The sequence below is a fragment of the Lissotriton vulgaris genome, chromosome 5 (genome assembly GCF_964263255.1).
Source record: "Lissotriton vulgaris chromosome 5, aLisVul1.2, whole genome shotgun sequence".
Taxonomy (NCBI): Eukaryota; Metazoa; Chordata; class Amphibia; order Caudata; family Salamandridae; genus Lissotriton; species Lissotriton vulgaris.
Genome location: NC_141693.1, coordinates 1,068,054,284 through 1,068,079,972, shown reverse-complemented (window position 1 = coordinate 1,068,079,972; position 25,689 = coordinate 1,068,054,284). Strand labels below are relative to the sequence as shown.

At 49.2% G+C, this 25,689-nt stretch overlaps 1 protein-coding gene across 1 annotated transcript in view; it reads right to left on the bottom strand.

Annotated features, from left to right (window-relative positions):
- CFAP58 (cilia and flagella associated protein 58) overlaps positions 1 to 25,689 on the bottom strand; it is a 674,866-nt gene that overhangs the window by 323,989 nt on the left and 325,188 nt on the right. The window contains exons 5-7 of the mRNA XM_086922755.1: positions 22,756 to 22,950; positions 10,481 to 10,618; positions 5,670 to 5,829 (exon numbers count right to left, since the gene is read on the bottom strand). Of these exons, the coding sequence (XP_086778881.1) occupies positions 5,670 to 5,829; positions 10,481 to 10,618; positions 22,756 to 22,950 (493 nt within the window). The remainder of the gene's footprint in view (positions 1 to 5,669; positions 5,830 to 10,480; positions 10,619 to 22,755; positions 22,951 to 25,689) is intronic.

Sequence of the window (25,689 nt, the reverse complement as noted above, 5' to 3'; positions counted from 1 at the left end):
GGTGTCGCCCTGGCTGAATTTATGGTAAGTTGTATCCCGGACAAGGAAGACCTGCTGGCGCTGCCGCGGCTTGCCTTGGGGAGAGCTGAACGTTGAGACCTGCTGGCGCTGCAGCGGCTCGTTTTGTTGAATTTATGTTGAGTTGTATCCCGGACAAGGAAGACCTGCTGGCGCTGCCGCGGCTTGCCTTGGGGAGAGCTGAACACTGAGACTCATCTTGTTGCGTTTTAGGCGTCAGGTGTCGCCCTGGCTGAGTTATGTTAAGTGGTATCCCTGTTGTGTTTTAGGCGTCAGGTGTCGCCCTGGCTGAATTTATGTTAAGTTGTATCCCGGACAAGGAAGACCTGCTGGCGCTGCCGCGGCTTGCCTTGGGGAGAGCTGAACACTGAGACTCATCTTGTTGCGTTTTAGGCGTCAGGTGTCGCCCTGGCTGAATTTATCTTAAGTGGTATCCCTGTTGTGTTTTAGGCGTCAGGTGTCGCCCTGGCTGAATGTATGTTAAGTTGTATCCCGGACAAGGAAGACCTGCTGGCGCTGCCGCGGCTTGCCTTGGGGAGAGCTGAACGCTTAGTTCCCAGGTGGAAGACCAGTGGAGGGAGGAAGTTCCAAGACTGGTAGGAAAGTGTGTTCTGAGGGTGTTTCTCCTGGGAGAACGCGGAACCTCAGAAGTAGAGGTAGGGTGGGGCATTCTTGCCCGTGACCTCTGGCAAGCCTGAGGGTGCGGACCCTAGGTGGAAGGAACAGTGGTAGTCGTGGCTACCCTGAGAAAGGGAGTGGAGAAGGGCTATTGTGAGCCCGGGGTTACCACCCCCCACTTCGGATTAGCAGGGACCAGTGGTATCTGGATGGCTTAGGGCCTGGTCCTAGTCATGGACAACTCAGGAGTACCAGGTGGGTAGCCTGGTTGGGCCTATGTCTTCATTTTTTTTGTTAATTTTTTTAACTTTTATTATTTTTAGTCTGTGTATGTCTATCGGTCCGGCGGTGCGGGCCGCGTCCAAATTCTATCGCCCTGCAGCAGGGAAGTCCATCACGGTAGTGATTGGTCTGCCCTGCGTTTGGGCTGGGAGGGGCATGTGTTGGACTTGGCCCGTCTGGTAGGTCCGCCCCTGAAGTTTGGTGCTTATTATATGTGTCCGGGGAATGGTGATTCCCCTTCTGAGTGTGTGTGTGGTGAGAGAGACCTGCCTCCCATAGGAATGCATGGGGAATGTATGTGGCTCTGGTAGTTCCTGATGCGTGGGGCGTGCCGGGTCGTGTTTGGTATGTGTGCGCTCGTGAGGTTGAATGCTACAAGATGATGTATGCAGCATGTGTGTGACCAGAAGGGAAGTGCCACTTCTAGACTTTGGTGCATGTGTGCAGTAGGTGTGCTGGTGTATGATTGGCTGAAGCCGGCTGGGCCTTCCCCACCAGGCTGGCTCCACCCCCTAGGGTGCGTCCAGTGCCCCTGGCCTGGCCAGTAGCATGAAATTCCTTATAACCAGTTCTGGCTGGTTCTCTCCCTGCCTGCCCCTTTTGGAGACAAAGGGAGCTCCTGTATAAAAGGGGGGTGGGCCCTCTTCTCTCTCTCTTCTTCTTCCTGCTTGGGTCCCTACCTGGGTCGTGCTGCTGCGTGGGCTCAGGGTTGGCTGGCCTCCCTGGGCCCGGCCCTGCTCCTGAACTGCTGATGTTCCCCTTTCCCTTCTAGGAGCTGATGTGCTCCCCCTGAACTCCTGGACTTCCTATGGACCCTGATTTCTATGGCCCTAGCGCTTGAGAGCGTCTTCCTGCTATCCCAGCGCCCTGGGGGCGCTCATTCCTGCTTCTAGCGCTTGGGGAGCGTTTTCCTGTTGTCTTAGCTCCTTGAGGCGCTTCCTCCCGGCTGCTAGCGCCATCCGGCTGTCCTAGCGCCTCGAGGCGCTGCCGTTCTGAACCTAGCGCTGGGAGCGCCATTCTCCACCAGCCGGTGCCACCCGGCAATGGCCCTGTTCGTGTGAGGGGCCCGAGCCCCCAGCGAGTGCCTACCTCGCTTGCCCCCACCTCGCTGTATTTATCGAGCGAGCCCCGAGGCTCCTCGTTAATCCCCCTGGTATTCACCGCCGCAGCCCGGGACCCCTCGCGAGGCCCGCCCCCGGGCCGCGCTCTGATTGGCTGGCGGCCCGGGCTGGGCTGATGACGTTTCCCCGGGCCGCGCACTGATTGGCCGGCGGCCCGGGGAGCTGAAAGGACGACCGGAGAGAGCCGAGAAGGCAGGGGTCGGCGGGAGCCTACTCCGCGCCCCTGCGTCCCACCAAGGAGACTGCTGCTTCCCCCCCCGGGGCCCCCCAGGAGCGAGAGGGTGGCCCGGAGAGCGGGAGAGACCGACGCGCTCGCCGACCGGTGAGTGAGGCAGGAGGGGAGGCGGGGCATCGGGCCACATTGCCGGTGGCCTCCCCTCCCCTCCCGCGTGGGCAAACATGTGTTTAGAGGCGCGTGGGCCCCCCAGTAATGCCGGGTCCCCCGAGAGGGACCCCGCTGGGCCATACCTTACCCCCCTGAGCCCCGAGGGGCTCCGTCCACAGTTTTAACCCTCCGAGCCCTCGAGGCTCCGTCACGGCCCCCGGGGGCGCCCATTGATGCCGGGTCCCCCGAGGGGGGGCCCCGCCTGCCCACAGTTCTTGTCCTGAGCCCCGAGGAGGCTCCAACGTGTCCCTGGCCCTGCCTGGGCCCCGAGTGGCCCCACCACGTGTCCCTGGCCCTGCCTGGGCCCCGAGTGGCCCCACCACGTGTCCCTGACCCTGCGAGAGGCTCCACCATTACCCCCTGTCCCCCCAAGCCTGCAGGGCTATGTCCAAGTCCCCCAGCGGCCCAGCACTTAGTGGGCCGCTGCCACGTTTAGGTTTGCCCCGGGCCCCTTGCAGCCCATTATGGACATCGAGACTTTAAGGCGCCCTTGCCTCAGGAAGGCCATCTGGCCTAGGGGGCGCTACTGACTATCATCAAAGTGTTGCTAGGAATTCTTATGTGTTGCCCTGCTGATGGGGGCCTCTGTGGTGTGCTGTACCTTGCCATTCCTTCCCTCCTGTATAACCTTGCCTCATGTATGTCTATACTGGTTAGAGTGAGTTCTATTGCTGGTTCTATGAGACCCCGGGGCGTGACGTATTCTATGCTAAGCTCCTGGTGATTATGTGTTCTAGTCCTAGTCCGAGGAAGCTCCCAGTGAATATGTGTTCTAATGCTAGATCGATCATGTGCCTACCCCTGGCAGGGGCCCCTTGGCCCTGCCCTGTTCTTTACCCTTGTAACCCCTGCCGTACCTCGAGCCCCTTGTAAGGTGTATGTTCCTATGTGTCCTTCGTAATACAAAGACTATTTTCATATATATACTTGGTGTGGAGTTCCTTTTGTGGGGGGGCCCGGGAGGTTGTTGTTGGTGGGTGCGTGCGCAAATGCTTCACACATGTCCTCCGAGATAGGCCTGACTGCCCGCGCCGCGTTACCTAGAGGGCGAGCAGGGGTCGACTTTATATAGGAGTGGTGGTCTCTGACTGGCTGTGGCGCAAGCCCTGGCCGGCCGGGGGTCCCATTTCCTACACACCGCTATACCCAAAACAAAAAATTACGTCCAACCAAGAGGGATGGAGGGGCCTACGGAAAGGAGCACCGCATCTGCGCCCAACAGACTACCACCCCAGAGGTCAAGAGGCCCAACATCTGAAACAGAAGGGCCAGAAAGGTAGCAGCACCCGCACCAAGGTGCCTAACCAGCCGCAGCTAGAGCACCGCACCGAAGCGTAGCGACAAGTCCATGGACAGCCCAAAGGCAAAGGAGGCCCCAAAACTCAGGAATCACCACATAGCCGAACCCGCACGGGGAACAGAGCATCGCCAGAACCAGGAAGAAAGCACAACCACGACATAGGGAAGCCTACGTAGCCGCGGCCAGAGGACAAGCTCCCACAAGGAAGGAAAGCGTTGAAGTCCAGAAGAAAAAATCAGGCGGACAGGGAAAGCCATATAGGCGACCCGGCAAGACCCAAGGCCAAAAGCAGCAACACAACCCCTTCCGCCTAGGGCAGAGTAGAGTCCACAGCACCAGGCCCACCTGGAGGCCTCCCATGCGGGAACTAACTAGGCCGACGCAACCTCAGAGAACAGACAAGAGCAGGTAATTCAGGGCAGACCAGCTGGAGGCCCGGGAAACCCACCGCCAAAGGCAACAGACATCAAAGACCAGACACCGAGCCAGCCAGCACAAACCCCAGTGGCAGGAGACAGACTCCCGGCATGAAAGCCAAGCCCCAGCAAGAGACAGGAGCAGCACACAAGGAAACCCAGCAGAGGGCCGCAAGTAGGCCCGCACGGCACAGACCCACAGGCACGAGAGCCAACCCCAGAGGCCCCAGCCCCAAACGCCCACACAGGCCGGAGAAGGCACTACACACCCCAGAACACCACTGACAGGCAAGCTGAATGCTAGCAACAACGCCCCCCCACCCCAGCACTGCCGATCACCAGCCGATAGAACAAAACCAGCACAAAGCCAGGGAGAAGTCTGTCGCACCGCGAATAGATGCAGTCTCTCCCCCACCCCCATCGCCCACAGGATAAAGAACACAGCACCCCTGGCCACAGAATACAAGCAATGAGACAGGCATCCCCCTCTATCCCTGACAGGGAACCAGCAGGCAGGAAGAAGCCAAAACTGTGCAGCCGACCCCAACAGCAGCGCCAGCAGGAACAGAGAGGTGCCGCAGATCAACAAGCGCACACTCAGCGCACGAGAAAACCTAAATTACACCCTGGACGTAGGCGAGACACGTGCAGCAGCAGAGCCCCCAACTGCCCACTGTGAAGCCAGTACACAGGCTGACACACACCCCGGACCGAGAAAGGCACAGGAAACCTCCAACCGGCAGAAGCAGCCTAGACCACAGTCCACGCCCAACCCCGACCGGAGGAAGGCACCGCTGACCTCCGGTCAGGGCGAAAACAGGCAGGTAACCATGAACGCACCAAAACACTGGAATGCCTCCCCGCAGAGGAAACAGACTCCCCAGCACTGGCACACGCCCACTAGGGGGCCAGAGGCAAGCAGCGCCGATCTCCGGCCCAGCAAGATATGGAACGAGGGAGGATACCCGAACCACTGCTTCTAGGCAGACCCACTCCCCTTCTTACCTGAAAGGACAGCCAGAGGAGAAAGCAGAAGCTGGCCACTGTGACCGCCGGCACCGCGCGGCCAAAAACAGGGTCATCACGTACGCCAGAGCACAGGGTAATGAGCGCCCGAACCAGAACACATGCACAAAAAAATAGGCACAGCCAGAACCAACACACCGCCCAGCACGGTGAAAAAGCAGCACCCAGCACCGTCCAAAGAAAAAAATTAATAAAGAAACATCAGGAGCAAGCGCGCCGCGCCCTCCCCACTGTGTCTACAGACTTAAAAGAACAGGTGTTGTGGAGGGGGCTGTGCCTATTTATTTTAGTAGGGGGTGGGTCTACGAGCACAGGGGCCTCATTGCGTTTTGGAGATAAGCGAGAGGGACTTGGAGGTAATCATGGTTGCCCCCTCCCTTTTGTCCTATCCTTCTAGTTCCCCTTCTAGTCCCCCCAACTCCACCGTCAGAGCTCTTCAGTCCAGTCAGTACATGCACATAGCAAATGCTTAGTAAAGAAAAACACAATGCAGGTACTCTCACCCCTCTCGAGACCAGTGATTTGGTTTTTTAGAGTCTCCCTCTGATGTTCCACCTCAATCTTCTGGTCCTCCAGCAGACGGTACTTCCTCTGGATTGCTTCCCTCAACTTGGAAAGTTTGCCAATCTCCTGACGCATTACGGTTACTTCTTCTTCTTTGGTCTGTCATCACAAAATTTTGCAAAATCAGAAACAACGTCAATAACAAAGAATTACTTCTATTATGTTTTCTAATGCCACAAGGTTAAAATACTTAACCGACTGACAACTAAAAATGAATAAGTATAATGAAGCTTAAAAGTTAACTGAGTCGCTGTAAGCAAGGGTAACAATGTATTGCAAATCAGATTCAGATTGTTGTTAACCATTCAAATTCAGAACAATATTAAAACAAAGCAATAGGGTTTTGATATCACCTACAATCCAGAAGTTGAAAAAGGAGGTTAAAAGTAATTCAGACATTACTGCCACCAAAATGGTGTATTACCACTATCAACAATCAGGTTACTGAGCAGTATTCTCCCCAAGGGTCAAAGACCTAAATCAGGGTTCAGGGTCAGATGTACAAAGCCATTTATCAGTGGCAAACAGCTGTGATTGGGTAAATCACAGGATTTACAACCATTAAATTGCTCACTGACATGTAAAAAAAAAAACATTTAGCGATTTGGTTACCGAATTGCTCAATTAGTTTAAGAATGCATTATGAAACGCCATCTGAAAGAGGCATGTTTTGGGTACACCTTCGAAATAGCAGTTCGTAACGTGATGTATCCATGTTTTGTGACCAAAATCCAGTTGAAAAAATCCTTGCGATGTTACCCACTCCAAGTTGGGGTGGTAACACACTCGCAAAGGGGAAGGGGTCTGTCTCCCTGGCACCCTTTCCATCTTTGTGACTGTGAAAAAAATATATTTGGAAGTATTTCCATCAAATGCAGACCTGTTACCATTAAGGAGATTGTTCTCACTGAAATGCAATCACAGACATGGTGGTCTGCTGACCCAAGCAGGACACCTTCCCTGTGGGTAATGGTGAGGTGGGTTGGATTGAGACCCGTACTATTTGCACATAGATTAGTTTGCAAACTACAGGTGGTAAATTGCAACCTGGGTTTAGTATATTTGGCCCACAAATCCTCCTCAATTCGCGTGATAGTATTATTCATTAACCTATTAGCAGAGCGAATGTATTCTGCAAAAGTGAATCCATTTGTCCATTTAGCCTATCCAGACAATTAAGTATGGCTCCCTGGTGGAGTTCAACTCAGTAACATTGAGCATCGGTTTTGGAAGGTGATCTATATGCTTCCCTATAAGAAACTTTTCTAGGGCTTCGGTGCATATGCCTCTGATCAGCAGCTAAAATGTATGAGAAATATTTGAAGGATCACTGATTCATATTTTAAGAGCCGCTCACACTTATTCATGCCTCCTACATTTGATCTGTCCTGGTCCACATTAAAAAAATATGTTAAATAAAAAAGTGTCTTTAGAACGCGTGCTAACAAGACACTGGACTAACTAACCCTGGGCATAGTTCGCGTAGTAGCGCTACGCATAGCTCTACGCGTAGCGACGAGAAGTGCACTTCACACTACGCGAGCTATGCGTAGCACTACGCGAACAGCGTAGTGCGGTAGGGAAATGCTGTTCGCAATGATTGCACAGTGCTGGATGCTTTCCGCGCTGCGCAATCATTGCAAACGGCATCTTGCACAGTGCAAGCGGTCGTTTTCTGCCACTCAAGTAGATTTGTACTCAAGCTGCAGTTTTCTCAACGCGGACTGGTAGATTCTCATCGCGAGCGGTCGTGAGCATACGCGACCACTCGCAATGAGAAACCTGACCTCCCCGCATTGAGAATCTCGCCGGGAGGTTTATTTTCCACGCTCGCGATCGGCAACTTGATGTTGCTGATCGCGACCGAGGAAAATGTCTCGCGGGGATGTCATTTTGCTCGCTCGCGGTCGCCAACTTGCCGTTGAGGACCGCGAGCAAGCAAAAAATGCCTGCTACACATTTTTGTACTGTGCTACGAGCAATTCGTGTAGCGCATAGATGCGCAAACTACGCGAGCGTATCGTAGTTTTCTGCCCAGGCCTACTAAATACTTGTGCACCCCTCTGAATGACTCCCCTACTCATGAAGAGAAATCCCTCAGGAGGTCATGGGATCCCAGATCGAGGACTGTAGCAATGCCCAACTTGCTCAAGAAACTTATAAACTGTACTCCATTTGTTCTTGGATAACTGAACTAACATTCCGACAGTACCGGTCGATTTAGCGCCTATCTTTGTAAATATTCTGGAATTTTTTATCAATGGCGAGGTACAGGGGTGTGTGCAGAAGCCTAGTGTGCTGCACGCGCTTCTAAAAGACATTCCATTATCCAGCTTTCCATCTGTTAGGTGCCTTTCCCAGGACGCTCCATCCCCGGTCATTCAGGCCACTGACTTACTCCAATTGCACTGTAAAACTGAGGAAACATTTGCTGCAACGAGAAACCAGCAACTCAGATGTATATATTTACACTGTAGGCCTCTTCAGGGATGTTTACCTTCCTTTTAACGATTCATAGGATAACTTATTTTTGATGTCTTTGTAAAATTGAGGAATAAGCGCAATGTAAAGGGACATTCACTGGTCACCTGGGATACCCCAGATGAAAATACTGGGACGAAGAGGGGATAAAGCAGCAAATTTGGGTTAACCACGAGACCACTGGGGAGGGCTGAGGGAATCCCTGGGCAGGGGAGACCCATTAAAGAGGATTCAGTAGTTGGACGCTGGAGATGCAACGAGGGCTTTTCTCAATCACTTGACCACCAGTATTTATAAGAGCAGAGGAATGCATAATGGCCCGATGTACAAGGACCTGTCAACCAGCATATGCAATTTACACCCCTCTGATCTGAGAATGGGTGTGTCACTTGTGATGTGACGTTTGCCCTGATAGTACACCCTTACTGCGTAGCCAAAAGGCCATCATACAAAGCTAAACGAGGAAAGCAAGCTCGTGAATGGCAAGCGAATTGGGCTACTCTTTTTAAGGACTAGTTGCGAGTTTGACTAGCCTCCTCATTAATTTCACCAGGAAGCCCCTCTTTCGATGGGGAAATTGAGTATGTTCAGAGTTTAGGAAGTTTGGGGACTGGTTCTCTGTTTAAGTCTTTGGATAGTAGTGACATGAGGGGTACGCCTATGGCCACGTGGGTAAGTTGTCAGCTAATTGTTGACTGGTCTAGGGCAGTACCAGCTTGTCGTTTGAAAACACCATCTTTGTGGTGGCCAATCCATGGCCTCATGTGGTCCTTGAGGGAATGATTTGGGGGACAGAGGTTTTATGATGCTGAGAGCCTAATGGAATCCAGACCTCTAGCTCTAGTTCATGGACAAGGATTTCGGAGGCTGATTTGTATCCACCCAAGGAGCTCTGCCTGAGTCCTGATCATCTTCTAAATGTTAATTGCAGAATGTTATGTGCCTTGTGGACAGAGACTTACCTAATATCGCCAAAATGCAATAAATAAAAGTTCAATCAACAACAGTAATACAGAGCTTCAGAATGCTGGACCCTCACCACAAGAAGGCCAATCACCTGTAGAGGTAGGAAAACATAAGATGCCTGATGCACGACCATTTTTTGCGGTCGCAAATGGGGAATCAGCTCGTTTGCAACTGCAAAATTCTGCCCTTTGTGCAAACCCTAATTTGCGAGTCGGTAACCTATTACCGGCTCGCAAAATAGGGTTTACGACTCGCTATTAGGAAATGGCATGCCAAAGGCATCGATTCCAAATAGTGAGTCACATGTTAATGTATGATTGTTTTGCGACCGCAATTGAGGTCGCAAAACACTTGCCGTTTACCACTCATTTCAAAAAGGTAGTAAGCCACTCGCAAATGGGAAGGGGTCCCCAATGGACCCCTTCCCCTGTGTGACTGGTAACGAAAATATTTTTTAGGAGCAGGCAGTGGTCCGTGGGACCACTGCCTGCTCCTAAAAAATACGGACCACTGCCTAGTCTTAAAAAATGAATCAGAAAAGTTTCATTTTTCTTTTTTAAAAACATCACGTTTTCCTTTAAGAAAAATGGGCTGCATTAAAAAAACTGTTTTTTCTTAATACAGTCACAGACATGGTGGTCTGCTGATCCCAGGAGGCCACCATAGCTTTGAGTGCTGGCCATTCCAAATGAGGTCGCAAATTGCGCGCCTTGCCTCATGAATATTAATGAGGCAGGTCGTTTGCGACTCCATTGGGAATCGCAAAGTGTCTGAGACACTGTTGTAAATTACATTTTGCAAGTTGCAAATTGCGAGTGGCAAAACGATGCAATTTGAGAGTGGCAAAATGGAAAGGTCGTAAATCTGGCCCCATGTCTGTTTTTGTTTAGCCCAACTGTGTGGTTCTTTCACTACAAGGGAAATCTTTTACAGTAACTAGGGTACCCACGCCAGGATACTGAATGAAGGGTTGGGTTGGCTTCAGGGTACCTCCAGCTATGCCACACTCCACCGTCCACTTATCCAATCACAGTGCAGGAGAATAAATAAACATCGCCTGTGATACATGATTGCTGATTAACAAAGACCACAGTGCAACAATAAAAAACAATCACAGTGCAGGAGACTAAATGAACCTCGTCTGTAATACTTCATTGCTGATTAGCAAAGACAACAGTGTATCAATAAAATCGTTAAAGGGGCAAACAACTTCTTTCTTATACCCAAATGTACGCGGCAAATAGCCCAGAACAAGCGCACGTTAGGTGATAAAGCATTCCGAACCTCACATTGTATTACTTACTTTGAGCTCTAACGCCCTCTGCTGGTTCTCTTGAAGAAGCTGCTCATTCGCTATGCTGTGTCCTTCGTTCTCTTGGTGGAGTTTTGTATTTTTCAATTGAAATTGCTCCAGTTCTTTGGAAACTCGTTCATTTAAGATCTGGCAAGAGTGAAACAGTAGTTAATAAAACCTCGACGTCTATATGGTAACCTAATACATAAACCCTCCCTCCCTTGAAACTTTAATCCCGGCGCAACGCAGCCGGCATGGCAGAGTGCTTTTCGTTTTATGTAAATAGCCCCTTATCTCGGCAGTAACTGCCAAACATCGTCCAAACGCGAGAGCTGAATCGCTAGGGGAAATGTCAACATCTGAAGCGTACTGCAGGCCTCGGAAGTAAAGAGGTCTCACTTGCAGGTGGTGGATTAATATTTTAAGAACCATTTTCCATTTGGCAGCAATCTTTCTAATCATTTCAAATGAGAGTAAAATGACGGCCCTTTTATCAGCTGGCAAGCAAAGACGCTGTTCAGATCTCGGCAAGAAATGTTGTTTCATATGTTATTCACAGCATATGCGCTGCCAACAGGACATTCCCACTCCATTTCCTGATTTTCTACAAACATTCTGGTTGATAGCTTTAAGATTAATACAAGTGTGATTCAATATTGACAGCAATTTGTGAAGCATGTTGGACTGTTGGAGCTAATAAGCTATGTAAAACAGCAGTACTCTGACGCAAATACGGTGAGTTGCTTCCTTGGCACAATCGCGGACAGCTAAGGTGAGTGTAATCGCTAGCCCAAGACAGTGTTTAATTTGAGCAGGTGGTTGTATGTGCACAGGGGCGGCCCTAAATCGAACTAACCGGTACAGCACCTGAGCGGAAAGGAAATGTGGTGTTTGTTGTGGGAGTGAGGGGTCGTTGAGATGTGACGGCAGGAGGTGTGCGGAAGAAGGAAGAAGGGAGGAAGGCAACAGGTTGATTGGGTTCTAACAATTACGCTGAGGTACGTTAAGTGCTGATTAAAAACGGCCTCATTTATGAAAAGTGTTGCATTGCTGCGTGAAGGCAGAGATGCAACACTTTTCAGTGCGCCCTCCTTTATGACATGATGGATGCACCTTATTTATTGTACAGCGCACCATGTTGCAAGGAATGACAGGCACGCATCTGTTGGTGTAAAACCCAATGCAGTGCTGGAGTTCTGTCATAAGTATGACGCAACTCCAACAATGCCTGGGGGAGGCCTAGTCCCAGTGCCCTGCTTCCCCCTTACGCCTGCTGTGAGGCAGGCGTAAGGTTGTGATGCAGTAGCGTCCTAGAAGTGGCGCAGTGAAATCAGTTAGATTTCCCGATGCCACTTCTATGAGACTTATCACGTGGGAACGCCCACCCGGCATACATTATACCTGACGCAGGTTTAATGTAGCACAGGCATTTTCAAAGTGACGCATCTGCTTATATATGTCACTTTGTAAATATTGCGCAATGTGGTGCATTATTTACGTCGCTGCTTTGTCACAAAAAGTGACACAACGGCGGGGTATAAGTGTTGCAAGAATTCATAAATAAGGCTCAAAGTCTTTAACAAGACCCGATTGAGACCAAGTGGGATGGACAAGCTGCTGTTTGAATGTCATTAAGTCAGGCAGCTCCCTGCTGCATCCCTTGGAATATTCGCGCCATATGCCTGGCCCCAGATCGCCCATGCACAAAGGCAAGCCCTGCCTGTGCAGGCCACCAGCACCTTTTTTGTGGACCAGCACTTATTTTTCTGCATTAGGTACTTACTGAGTGTAATAGAGGGAAAACACACATATCAGAAAGATGACAAGAAAGACGGCAAAACCCTCACAAAGGAAGGAAGCAGGAAGCTGGAAGAGTGAGATTTATTGTCCGGGAGTGTCTGGTAGTGGATTAAAGAGGCAGAAGGTGGATTTAGCCTCATAGATGCGGCGCAAATATCCCTCCTCAGTGCTGCGCTGTCCATTGGAACTAGTGCTGAATGGACATCCAATGGTCGTGCGCAGCACTGGGGAGGTAGTGCTGCCGCCGGCCAACGCCCCGACGCAGCACTTAAGGGGTTACGACTGTGCAGCCTTAGTATTCTGTGAGCTGACATTAAATTACACCGGCAGCGGTCTTCGAAGATGATCTTCGGGCATCAGCACTCTTTAATTTACAATTTTAGCACTGTAACCTCCATGTTGTTACTTTAAAGTTCTATGATCTAACAAAAATGGTGCTGATATTTCAATCAGTAGATACATAACTCATTTGTGTAGTTCTATTTCAACTTCACTATTATAAATGTGCGATTTTGACCGTATAAAATATATCTTGACCTGTATGGAAGAATATATAAACTATTTAAGGGAACAGAATAAACATATGATCTATCATTCGCTCATTGCCCATCCCAAGTGGTAATACTGAAAACTAATAAGCATGGTCAGCTCCTATCATGGATACTGGATGTCTGGTGCTTCGCTCACCTCGGTCTACTTTTAAACAATTGCTATGTACTTTTGATGACTTCATTCTTTACATCCGAGCAAGTTGTCCACTTCGGCCTTACCCATTGTTTCTGATAGGGTCGCGTTCTTGTTCTGTAGTACACTAACAGCATCCTGCTCATGGATGTCCCTATCTCTGTGTTGATTAGGTCAATCATGCAGGTGGCTTTCATGTTCACAGAAAAGGCATAGCTCACTTTTTCATTGAAGGACGGTGTGTCCAATATGTATGTGGAGAAGTGTAGCTCATCGGTTACAGAAGGCAGACCCTGATGCAAAGGTCAGACCCGGGACCAGGGTTCAATCACCGACGCGGCAGGGTCTTGAGCTCAAAATGTCCACGGACTCAATAATTCTCGACTCGGTGCCTACTCGAATCATGGGAGACACTCTGCAACTCTGGGCAATAGCTTGCTTAATCTCCACTATGGCCCCACCGCGATGGGAGGCCTGGCTTTCACCTTGGGGATGCACAGTAGGGGTTATCTCGCAGGGAAAAGCCAGGACGGGTTCCCAAAGCAAGCGCCTTGAGACCTTACGGTGAAAAGCGCTATATAAGAACGTATGATTTACGATTCATATTTATTTATGTTGCCATACCTAAATACACATTTATTGTTCTCACTCATAAATCGGGTGTTGAACAGAGAGAGGACAATTTAAAAAATCATTGAGTGCTTATTCATAATGAAATACCATATGGGATTATGCACAAAGAAGTGTTCTTTAAGTAAAATGTTGGCAGTTTGATAGAAAGGAAGAACAAATTCAAGCCACACTGGTGTATCTCAAAATTCGGAAAAGAGCTAATTTTATCTCCACTGATACATTACAAGACTGAATAGTATATCTGTAAATCTATTTATCAAACTACAGTCCACTTTTACAGATTTGCATAAGGCATCATCTATCTATGTGTTGCCCTATATTTGTCTCAATCTTTCTTTAAGTAGAAAAGTGCCTTTTGTTGTTGGTCACCCCAACCCACCGCCTTTCTTTTTGTATTTTTTTTTATTGAAAGTTTTTTCCAATGCCAAGAATATAATCACAAAACAAAAACCCACAGAGAGACTCTGGCATAGCACCGTACACATTTGTATTGTTACATTCCGGTGAGTCACCTTACTCAGCGGTGCTAGACATCAGATAGGAGTCATATGAACACCACAACTCTTTTGGCCTTGACAAAGGAGGACGTTCCTCGGCTGTTTCAAGCTGAGTCTTACAATATGCCAGTATTGGAGCCAGTCTGCGTGTTTTGATGCCCTCCTCCCGCCCCAACACATTGACACTCTGCGTTTGGATGACAACAGTGACACTGCTACTAGTTTGCGATTTGTGGGTTGAAGTGATTTGACAAGGCCTAGAAGGTGTCTACTCTACTATCATCGATATAGTTTGTGTGACGTGTGTCCAGTGCTGAGTCACTGGGTTGCATAGTCACGCCAGATGAGAAAAATCTGCCTCAGCATGCCCAGATCGCACAAAGGAAACCTCCGTCCGCAGCCCAAATTTGTACAATTGAAGGGGGGAGTAATAGGCCTGCTGCCGATATTTAAAATGTATGATCCTGAGATTGCAATTGGACGTGAGTTTATCTAATAGAGTACAGCAGAGTTCCCATTCTGTCTGAGTCAGTGGGTCATCTAAGGTCTCGTTCCTTTTATCACTGACCATGTCTATCACCATCGGTGCTCATGACGAGCTCAGCTCATCATGAGACACGGTGGCGCTGTGCTCATGACGAGCTGAGCTCGTCATGACCCGCGCAGCGCTCACACGCAGGGATAATTCCCCCGCAGTGCTGAGCGTTCCATAGAAACGGGCATGGTCATGACAAGCTCAGCTCGGCATGAGCACAGCACCACCGTGCAGCGTGACGAGCCAAGCTCTTCACAAGCACCGTGGCGCTGCGCCCGCTCCCCCTCCCCCCAGCGCTGCGAGGGAATTAGCTCCACAGCAAAGGGTTATACACCCACTGTGTTCAGTCTGGGAAGGGTCGATGAGTTTTTCCAGTCTGTACAGGAGAGTAGGGTCTGTAAGGATTGAAGTGCGGGTGGTCCCTCTGAAAAGGTGGGGTATACGGTTTTCATAGCAGCTCGCAATCTGTAATAAACAAAATTTTGTAGGGGGTGCAGTCCAGATGGCCCCAAACTCTGAACATGATGTAGGATCCGTCGGGTAATGAGTCTCCCATGACCCACAGCTACGCTTCCTTAGTATGGCTGGTGCCCCTGGCTTCCTCATGACTGATAAGGATGGGTGGTGTAGTAGGGTCAAGGACGGAGAATACCAGGGGCGGATTGGCAAGGCGGGCATTCGGGAACGGGCCGAAGGGCCGGTGCCTCAGTGCCGTCTGTGGGCCGTTTTTTTCTCCCCTGTCCCAGTCCACAGAGAGTGGACTAGGAAAGGGGAGAAAAAAAAACGGCCCACAGAGTGCACGGAGACAGAGACAGAAAATGAAAGCAGCCTCGCTGTGCGGCCGGACAGCAATTGTCAGCTCTCCTTCACCCCTGCCCTGCCAAGCAATCAAGCTGATGCTGGGCTGGGGAGGGGTGAATGTTTGCAATAATCGGCCTCCCTGGGGGCCAGGTGTTTCTCAGGCCTTTGAGCCATTTGCACCTCGGCCCCCTGGCGCCCATGCAGCCCAGAAACGGTGTTAGTCTTAGCACCTCGCCCACAGCCCTTCACATTCAGGGCACAGTGGGCGAGGACAAATGGGTCTTGCTGTGGGGGCCTGGTGATGTTTGGATTTTTTTTTGTTTTCTTTATTTATTTATGCAATTTTATATAGCACGGACTTTACCGAAGGTGTCAGAGAGCTTCACACTAGGAACAGCAATAATACATGAGGAGAAAATTATAAGTGGACAAATTACAAAAGCAAACGTTAAGTTACATGAATCAAAAGTGACAATAGTGAGCAACCAAAATACAATAGGAGCAAACGATACATTACAGGAGGAAAAAGTGACATGTGTGCAGGTTACAAAAGCGTACAAAATACAAGTAGAGGTATAATACTGCAATTAATGGTAGACACTCCAGCACAAGAACAAACGTTACGTAGGCAATGGTGCACTTGTGCAAGTATCTAAAGCAAACAAAAGTGAGAGGAGCAAACAGTGTGTTACAAGAGAAAAGTGACTTGTGCAAGTTACAAAAGGGTACCATGCACAGGTACAAGGGTAATACTACAGTAAATGGTAAACACTCAAACTGCCAGAACACACTGGGAAGGCACTTCCCATGCACCAGCTTCACCTCAGCCTCCCCCCTGGCTACCTGGCTACCTTGGATGACCCAGAAAGCTGTGTTTTGTGCTCCCCTGCCAGGATATTTTCCCAAGGCCTGGAGGGCTGATTAATTTACTAACTCCAGGGGCCTTACCTCTGTTCATGTGCTCCTGAGCTGAAGGTCTGGGGAGGGCTGAGTAGGTTAGTATTAGCAGGGGCTTTGCTGCTTTTCAGGTGCTCCAGTGCTGGAGGGCTGGAATAATTTTGTGACAAAAAGGGGCCTTGCTATTTTTTTTAGTTGCTCAGCATGTAGGCCATTGTCACCTTGGCCCTGTGTCCTGTGCAAGAACAGTATCCTCCCACCATCATTCCTTGTCTGTGCAAATGGTGTTTCATGAAAGGGCACGCCCCTTGAATGTGGGCCACGCCCCTTAAATATGGGCCACGCCTCTGGTCGTGCTGTTTAATGGGCTGATTATCTTAAGGGTAGTTGTCGGTGATACATGCAGTAGGACAGCAGTAAGAGGGATTGGGTAAGCTTCATCATGTTTGATAGCGGTGTGGGACATGTATCTTTGGTGGTAAAACCAGTAGTGGGCAAAGTGGCTTGGGCACACATGTAATATAGGTGAAAATCCGGGGTGTTAAATACTCCATGGATGTAGGGACATGTGAGTGTCTGCTTGTGTACAAGCCAAGTTAGGGTCATCAAGCAGGATTGTAGCGATTTAAAGAAGGCCTGTTTCAATGGAATGGGAATATTTATAAAAAGGTATAAAAACTGAGGTAACACAACCATTTTTCTGCCAGCCAGTCCACTAGCGACAGAGGGAGGAGGCCCCAGCGGGCCATCTGATCTTGCAGTTTTGAGATAGCAGCGCTATAATATTGGTGGATCACGACTTCAGGGTCTCGATGTATCTATACGCCCAAGTATTTCAGTTGTTTTGTACACCACTCTAATGGGTATTTTAGTACATGGGGTGCTGTGGCAGGGATCAGCGGGAAGATGACTGATTTGGACCAGTTAATGCTCAGGCAAGAGTACTGTTCATATTTAACATACTCAAGATCCGCTGGACCCATATCCAACCTTGGGTCTCTCACATACACCACCATATCATCCGCATGTAGGGAGATGGCCAGGGGGCGTTGACGAAAGCGTAGGGCTGCGGATGAGTGTTTTTGTCTGATAATGCAAACGAGGAGCTCCAGTGCTAGGGTGAATAGATTCAGGGAGAGAGGTCATCCCTGTCGAGTTCCCCTACAGATACGAATTGGGTCGGAAATGTTGCTGTTCACCCGGACTCGAGCAACTGGATCAGAGTATAGTAGGAGGAGCCAGTGTATGAATCTCAGCGGCACTCCCATCCGAGTCAGTACAGTGAACAAGTATGGTCACTGTACAGAGTCGAACGCAGACGCAGCATCAAGGAAGGCTTCAAATGATGGGTTTAAGTGAGGCAAAACTGCAAATAGAATGCGGAGGTTGTGAGTGGTGGATCATGAGGGGACAAATCCCTCCTGGTCTGGCAGGACCATGGACGACAACAGGGGTTGCAGTCGGGATGCAATGTTTTCCACGAGGATTTTGACGTCAGTGTTGATTAATAATAGTGGACGACATGAATCGACCTTCTCTGGCGCTTTGCCTGGTTTCAGTAGTGCCATTAACAGTGCCTCCCGCAGGGTACGGGGCAGCGAGTGGCCTCATACACCTTCTTGAACATTTCCATGACGTGGGGTATAAGTATCTCTGCAAACACCTAAAAAATGTGCCAGGAAGGCCATCACCTCCAGGCGTTTTCCCGTTTGGTAAAACACATATGGTGTCATCAACCTCTTCTGCCGATATTGGCTGGCACAGAATTCCCCACTGCCCTGGAGACAGCCACACCAGTGCAATATCATTCAGATACATTGTTGTTTCACGCTCATTCCCAGAGGGACACGCGCTGTATAAGTGTGCATAAAAATCAACAAAGCTATTTAGGATCGCCCGAGATTCGTGACATTGATCCCCATCTGGGGTGGTAATGATTAGTACATGTGGAGCATCCAGAGTCTCCCGAATTCTGGCTGATAGGCTACGCTTGGGCCGACTCTTCCTCTCCCCATTAGCCTGTGCCACCCAGCACTTGGGACAGGTAGCGGATCTCTTGGTCTGCCACCTCGGTGTATTCTGTCATATGTGTTCTAATGTCTGCTAGCGTCTTGGGATCCAGAGTGATCCGATAAGCCCTCTCTAGTGTCTGCCGGGTATTTTCAAGAGAGTGCATTCGAGAGCGAAGAGAATGCAACACCCCAGCACAGAGCCCTATACAGGCACCACAGATGGTGACCTTGAAGACTTCCTAAATGATGCCGGCTACCGTCACCGAGCCTTTGTTATAAACAAACTATTGTATAATTGCCTTTTACACCCCGTCTCTAACCGCATCTAAAAGGGTGGTGGCCTGCAATCTCCATTGAAAGGGTTGAGGTGCCCTGGATGGAAGCGCCAGAGACAGGAAAACAAGAGAGTGATCTGACAGCGTTCGGGGGAGGTGACAAACATCCACCACCCATGTGTTGGCCTTCTCAGACACCAACCAGTAATCCAGTTGTGACCACATGTTGTGGGCAGTAGAGATGTACATGCCTTCTCGGCCCTCTGGGTGGTGAACTCGACACACATCAGCTAGTCGGTAGACTCCCATTTCCTCGCTAAGTGCTTGGCCGCCTGGTGATCGTGTCCCAAGGCTACAGCAGATCTGTCAATGTGAGGGTCTAGTGGGAAGTTAAAGTCTCCACCCCAGAGGATAGTGGATGGTTGTACGTCATATATTTGGGTGCAGAAAGTGGTGTATATTTTATGGTCGTCAATGTTAGGACCATATATGTTGATTAGGGTCAGTTCCGTCCCACCACAGTTACCCTGTCAAATGATGTATCTTTCTTCATTGTTCATCTTGGAATGGAGCGTGCTTAAAGGGGTACCTCTAAGGATCAGGATGAGAACTTCCCTAGAATAGGAGAAATAAGAGGAGGCCAGTCTCATCTATGCCCGCCTCATTGTGACCCTGGCGACAGTTGCGCAGTAAGATGTGTCTCCTATACCTTCCAGGAGAAAAGATTGAGGCCACCACCCACTGCACTCATCCCCCTCTAGGTCTGCATCGTGGTGATGGGTGTGGGGTCCGCGAGGCAAGGAATGTGCCAGTATGTTCGATTGCTAGGTAGCATGTACACCGAGTCTCAACAAAGTTACAGTATATCCACCCTCTTCCAATTCAGCATAAATAACTTGCCAAAGCCATCCCCAATACAATAAAAATTCACAAAACATTGAAACACACATTAGTCAAGGAGGACCAATATGAACTGTTAGGCACATCTTAGCCTAATGGGGTGACCGTCTCGGGGACGTGAGATGCCATCTACCCTCTGAAGGAACAGTGGGGGCCAGGAAATTAGTAATTATTGCTGGGCCATAGAGCAGATTATCATGAAGGAGAGCAACCCCTATCCTTAATTATACGTCATTGAATGTTATCTAGTCTGACATTGTATGCTATGTGCTCTAGCGTAGGGCTGCCTTTTGGATTATCAATGGGCCACAACAGGCCCTGCAATTCCAGGCACACCAAGCTATAAGTACACAGTATATCACAAAAGTTTAATGAAGATCACCAGGCATCTTACAACTTATCTACAAGAGATTTTGGTGGCATTAGGCAAAGTATATTAGTCCCCAGCATCTGTACTATCCGTATCGGAATGTGGAAAGGTGCAATGGCTCCACCCCTGATTCTTGATGAAGTCTATGACTTCTTTCAGAGAGGTGAGTATGGTCTCTGTACCCTCGTGGTCTACTCTCAGATGAGCAGGATACAACATGACATATGAGAGACCCAAGGACTGTAGTTTCATTTTTGCTGGGATACATTCCCTATGCGCTGCTTGCACGGTCACGGAGAAGTCGGGATAAAAAGTTACCACATTACCCTGGTATTGTGACTCCCTTTCCTTGTGAAAGGCATAGTAGGGCATCCCAATCTCTATAGTTCAGGAGTTTTGTCAATGATTGGCCTTGGGTTTGGTGGAGGTTGCGGTTGCAGGGATCTGTAAGCACGTTCTACAATTAGTACTGCAGACATTTACTCTCTTCCAAACACCTCTCTTAGCATTTTCTTCACATCATTTTCTAGGTAGCCAGTATTTTTGGACTTTGGAATGTCCATTATGCGCACGTTTTTGCGGCACATGCATGCCTCCAAGTCCTCATTCTTGGCCTGGATGACAGCTAAAATATTGTCTGTGTTCAGCTGTTTAGTGTTTACGAGTTGGTGCTTGTAGATCGTCTTTAGTTCCGGATATGCGTTGCCCCGCTGTGGCGAGGTAGGCGACATGTTTGTCAAGTTTGGCAGCCTTGGTGTCTATGAGGATATTGAGGGCATTGATCTTGCCATCTATCGACTGTAGGCTCTGCTGCATAGTTAGAAGGGTGGCTTCCAAGGATGCTCCAGTCTGAGGCGACGACTCCTGGTCAGTGTAGGAGTGCACATGCTATGAGGGTTTGGGTGTCAGTTTCACCTCGAAAGTAAGGCAGGACTGCTGCTTTTCCGCCTTCCCCATGGCCGATGAATGGTGATCTATGTGCCGGGTGCAAAGAGGTGTTAATTCCACCCACAGCGAGCCAGGGGTCTTAGCAGCTTTTCTCTTGTGTCCAGGTACCATGGGTCAGGGGTAGCAGTTGAGGGAGGGCTTTTTTGCAAGTCCACACATGTCCAGAGTATGCACACACTGACTCTGAGCTCCTCTGCACTCTTTAGAGCATCCACAGTCTATCTGGATCGTGAGGGCACAGACAACCAATGGAGAAAGAAGGGGGCGACGTGCAGGCCACCAGTCAACAAGAAGACCCCAACACACCAGCCCCCTGTGGAAGCGCTCTTCGCTGCCACGCCGCACCACCACAGCTCAAGGCAGACTCATGCAGCAGCTGCTGCGCTCAAGGCCGGTGGGAAAGGGAGGCATCATGGGTTGCCAGAAACAAGCAAAGCATCCTTCAGAGCGCCAACCATAGCAGGCATCAGAGTATGCCAGCAGTCACCTCACCTCAGATCCCGCCGAGGCCCGGTTCAGCCCCAGAGGTCAGCAGCCCAGGGACGCCCATGCGGTGGTCCAGTCGCCGCTCAGCAAGGCCTCGGCCAGCACGAACGGAAGTCGGCGCACACTAGCGATCCACAGCCCTTAGCCTCACCGCAGTGGCTGCACCTCCGATCATCAGGGCCTGGCCAGCCAGCAGCTCCCTGCTTGACTTCTCGTTACGGGCACCAGCACGCGTTCAGTGGGACACGCCGCTATTCTCTGAAGCCAGGCTCTGCCATTTTGGGTGGAGAGTTGCTTGCTTGCCGAGTCCCGTTCTTATCGTCTTACTGGCCATGCCGCAATCAGACTCCTTCACAGTGGCAACGATTGTATGCAGTGTATCTATTGCTCTTCCAGTATCTTGGATGTGGAATTATGGCATGGATATTAGGCGGATTGGAGTGAGGGACGGCAGAGCTGCACTAATGTGCGGCCATCTGGCCATGGGTTCTCTAGCGCCTCCCCCACCCAACCCTTTTTTGCTCCAATGCTGATGATCATGACTCCGTAAGCACATTGGAAGCCTGCTGCCCAGGCTTCAGTGCCAGTGCTTGCTCCCTAAAACTGATATGTGTAAATTGACAATCCCAATTGAGAAAGACTCCCCCCCCTCCCTTATAAGTCCCTGGTTTACGGTACCTGTGGTACCCAGGGCACGGATGTTAAAGTGGTCCCCAGGGCCTGCATCCCTGATTGGGCCACCATCTTTGGGTTATTGTGATAATATTACACAGTGAATCCTAATCTGCATCACCACATCATTTATATTCTACTTTCCTACAGTTTACAAATTACTCCCCTCAATCTCTCTTAAAGAATGCCTTGAGGAGGAAAACAGTAAGCACTGAGTGAAATGAGCCTTTAGCATAGGGAAAAACTACTCTGACGAAATGACAGGAAAGGGAATCAAAAGTGGGATCTGGCGAGAACTAAATCTGGTATGTGTCAAAAATTTTAAATGGGATGTGGCATGGTTTGTTGAAAAGAGGACTACAAGAAGGAAACTGTATTCCCACTCTTAACTTTCAAGGAGTTCTACTTTACTACTTTCCCTCTTGACTTGATCCCAGACACCATTAACCCCTTCACTGCAGGGTGTTTTTACCTGCTGTGCGGGGGGAGGGTGCCGTGAGGGGTGCCGCCGTGCTTGTGACGAGCTCAGCTCGTCATGAGGCACAGTGAAGCTGCACTCATGACGAGCTCAGCTCGTCACGGCCACACCCGTTTTGGAACGTTCAGCACAGCGGGGAAATTATCTCTGTGTGCGAACGTTCCAACGGCCATGACGAGCTCAGCTCGTCATGAGTGCAGCTCAACCGTGCCTCATAACGAACTCAGCTCGTCATGAGCACGCAACGGGTTAAATGTTCTTCCCAGGTCTGTCAATAGGTTACACATCCACCCTACCTTCTGTTCTTTGAGTTGTTGCTCGTGTTTCTGTAGCTCCTCTTTGTTCTTCAGCATGTACTGCTGCAAGGACTTGATTTCGGTCTGCTTGCTGTCCAAGTCACCTTGGACTTGTTTCAGCTCTTTCTCCAGTTTTTCTTTTCGCCGGGTATCACGGGAGGCCTCATTCTGACGCATCTGAATCTCCTGTTGGAACTGCAATCAGGGAAGAAAAAAGGAAAACAACGTATCATTATATCATGATTCCCACTCTTAAATCTAGAGGGGCTTCTGTAGGTGTGGGTACAAATGTATATTTTTCGTTTATTTAGCCATGTTGTATGGAGACATTTATAGTCCTTCATCAGGTCAGACTGCTTCAATCACAACTTGGTGCCTGATTTACATTTTGGCAGATGAGTTACTCCGTCACAAACGTGTCGATACACTATCCGCCTTATTAAGCGCATTATATCCTATGGTCTTGTAATGAGGCCGACAGCATATCCGTCAGTTGGTGACATAGTAACTCGTCCGACCAACTTTAAATTACATTTGGCCCTTAATATTGAATAGGTATGACCCAATTCAAAACGTTTTATCATGGCGTAAATTAGACTCACACTATAAAACAGTGCTAAACAACTTATATAAATACAATGCATGAGGTTGACTTTAGAAAAGAAAAGTTCAGATTTCAAGTCCAACTGCATGCTACGTTTGTGTAATTTATGCTAAAGACAAGTACATTAGGCATGCACAATTTTGAATGGACTTGCAAAACCGGCCCTAAATAGCAAAGGTCAGACCATTGCCCATAAATAAACAACGATTTGGGGGATTTAGTAAACATATAAAAATGCACAGAGCACACTCATGCGAGCTTCTAATTTATATAATAATTGTCCCTGTGCGAGTTGGGCAAAGTTAAGTGAACCGCACAATTTAACACTTTAATAAACAATGTATGTGTGTGCTATGCAGGAGGGGAAGAGTAAAAAAGAAATAACATTGGAGGAAAAATTAAGTTAAAGAAGTAAAGATCGCTTTATATGTTGTTGCACACTACATAAGTAATGTACTCAGTGTATATGTCCCACATATGTAGAGTCAGGAGGCGCCATTTTAGTGAAGTACAAAAACAAACAGGTTTATTGAATGGACTGCGTATGTTATGCAACAATCGCAGAGGTGTTTGACAAACAACATGCATACGTTTTGCACTTGTAGACATAGTTTATAGTTCGTGTAAGTTTTTTTTTTTTTCAGAATACTATGAATCAGCACTCTGGTGTCTCACTCTGCTGCTGCCAGAGAAAAATGCCACTGTCCCCACTTGCATGAAGGTCATTTATGACATTAGCAGCAGCTTATTAAAGCAGGTAATTGGCTTTTCTCCTCTTAAAATGTCCCCACCTTTGGCTTCAGCTGCCTCACTCAATAAACAGCCAATTATATCGTATTAACTCGTGCAGTTATCAACATTCAAATACAGGCAAACCCGACACGGCAGACATTTTAAAGTTGGGCTCATTTTCTTTTTAACAGTTCCTAAAACTGCGAGCTGAATTGTGTTCGTTGACTTCAGGTGTCTGTCCAATGCACAGCGCACACCATCTTACGCCAGGCTTAACATCTACCCCGAATTTGACGCTATCCAGCCTCCCCGTCAGTATGGCATTCCCACTGGCGAACCGTATGGGCCATTCCTTCTTTCTACTGCCTGCCTGTTTAAGTCATCCATGAAAGCCCAAATGCAAGCCTTCTCTGAGGGGAAGGGGACAGTAAGGATCAGAGATAGGCTTGCGTAGGTCGGAAGTGGAGATGGAAGTGGGACTACGGTCACAACTGGTCATTGGGACGTGAGGATGCACGGGACACCAAGCACTCTGATAGTGAGAGCACTGGGGTCCCCAGTAACCAGTGCTCCAAGTCTACATCTACAGTGGAAAACTGGCCTTGCCAGGTCTTCTTAGCATACCAGGGAGACATGGGTGAGAAGTTGAGGCCTAGTTCAAGGGAGGTGGGGTAGGACGAGCCTAGAAGCAGCACAACACAATAATAATAAATGAACAAGTTACTTACCTTCGGTAACGCTTTTTCTGGTAGATACTATATCTGCCTGTGGATTCCTCACCTTGTGAATATCCCCTGCGTCAGCAACATTCGGAAATTCTTTTGTAGCTTCGCTCCGACGTGGACCCGGACGTCATAGAGGCACGGCATCGCTCGTGACTCCGCTGACGTCACCGACGCCTATAATAGGCCCACGCCGGCGTGATGACATCAGTTCCGCCCTTTTTTCAGTGCCTTCGAGGCACACGGACGGACCAATGACAGTAGACATAAACACAGCATACACAGTACCAATATCAAGGTAACACACACAGTGTGAAGTAAATGCAATAACACATTTGACAATAAAATAAATACATAATAGAAACACTGGCATAGAAGAGTGGACAACGGGGAGGCGGGTGGGTCAGTGAGGAATCCACAGGCAGATATAGTATCTACCAGAAAAAGCGTTACCGAAGGTAAGTAACTTGTTCTTCTGATAGATACATCTGCCGCGTGGATTCCTCACCTTGTGAATAGAGTCCCACAGCAGTCCCCACTCCCGGAGGAGGGTGTCCACTCTTCTAAACCAGGAAATCCTGAAGGACAGAGCGCTCAAAGTGGCCGTCCCTCCTCACCTCAGCATCCAAGCAGTAATGCTTCGCGAAAGTGTGGAGGGAAGACCAAGTAGCCGCCCTACAAATATCCTCAACAGGAACACCTCTAGCTAATGCAGAGGTAGACGACTTAGCTCTTGTAGAATGAGCCCTTATAGCCTCAGGAGGTTCCTTACCGGCCAAAGAGTAGCAGATCTTTATACAGAGGACAATCCATCCTGATAAAGTTCTTTTATGGACCGCTCTTCCTTTCTTGCAGCCAGCAAAGCCAATGAAGAGC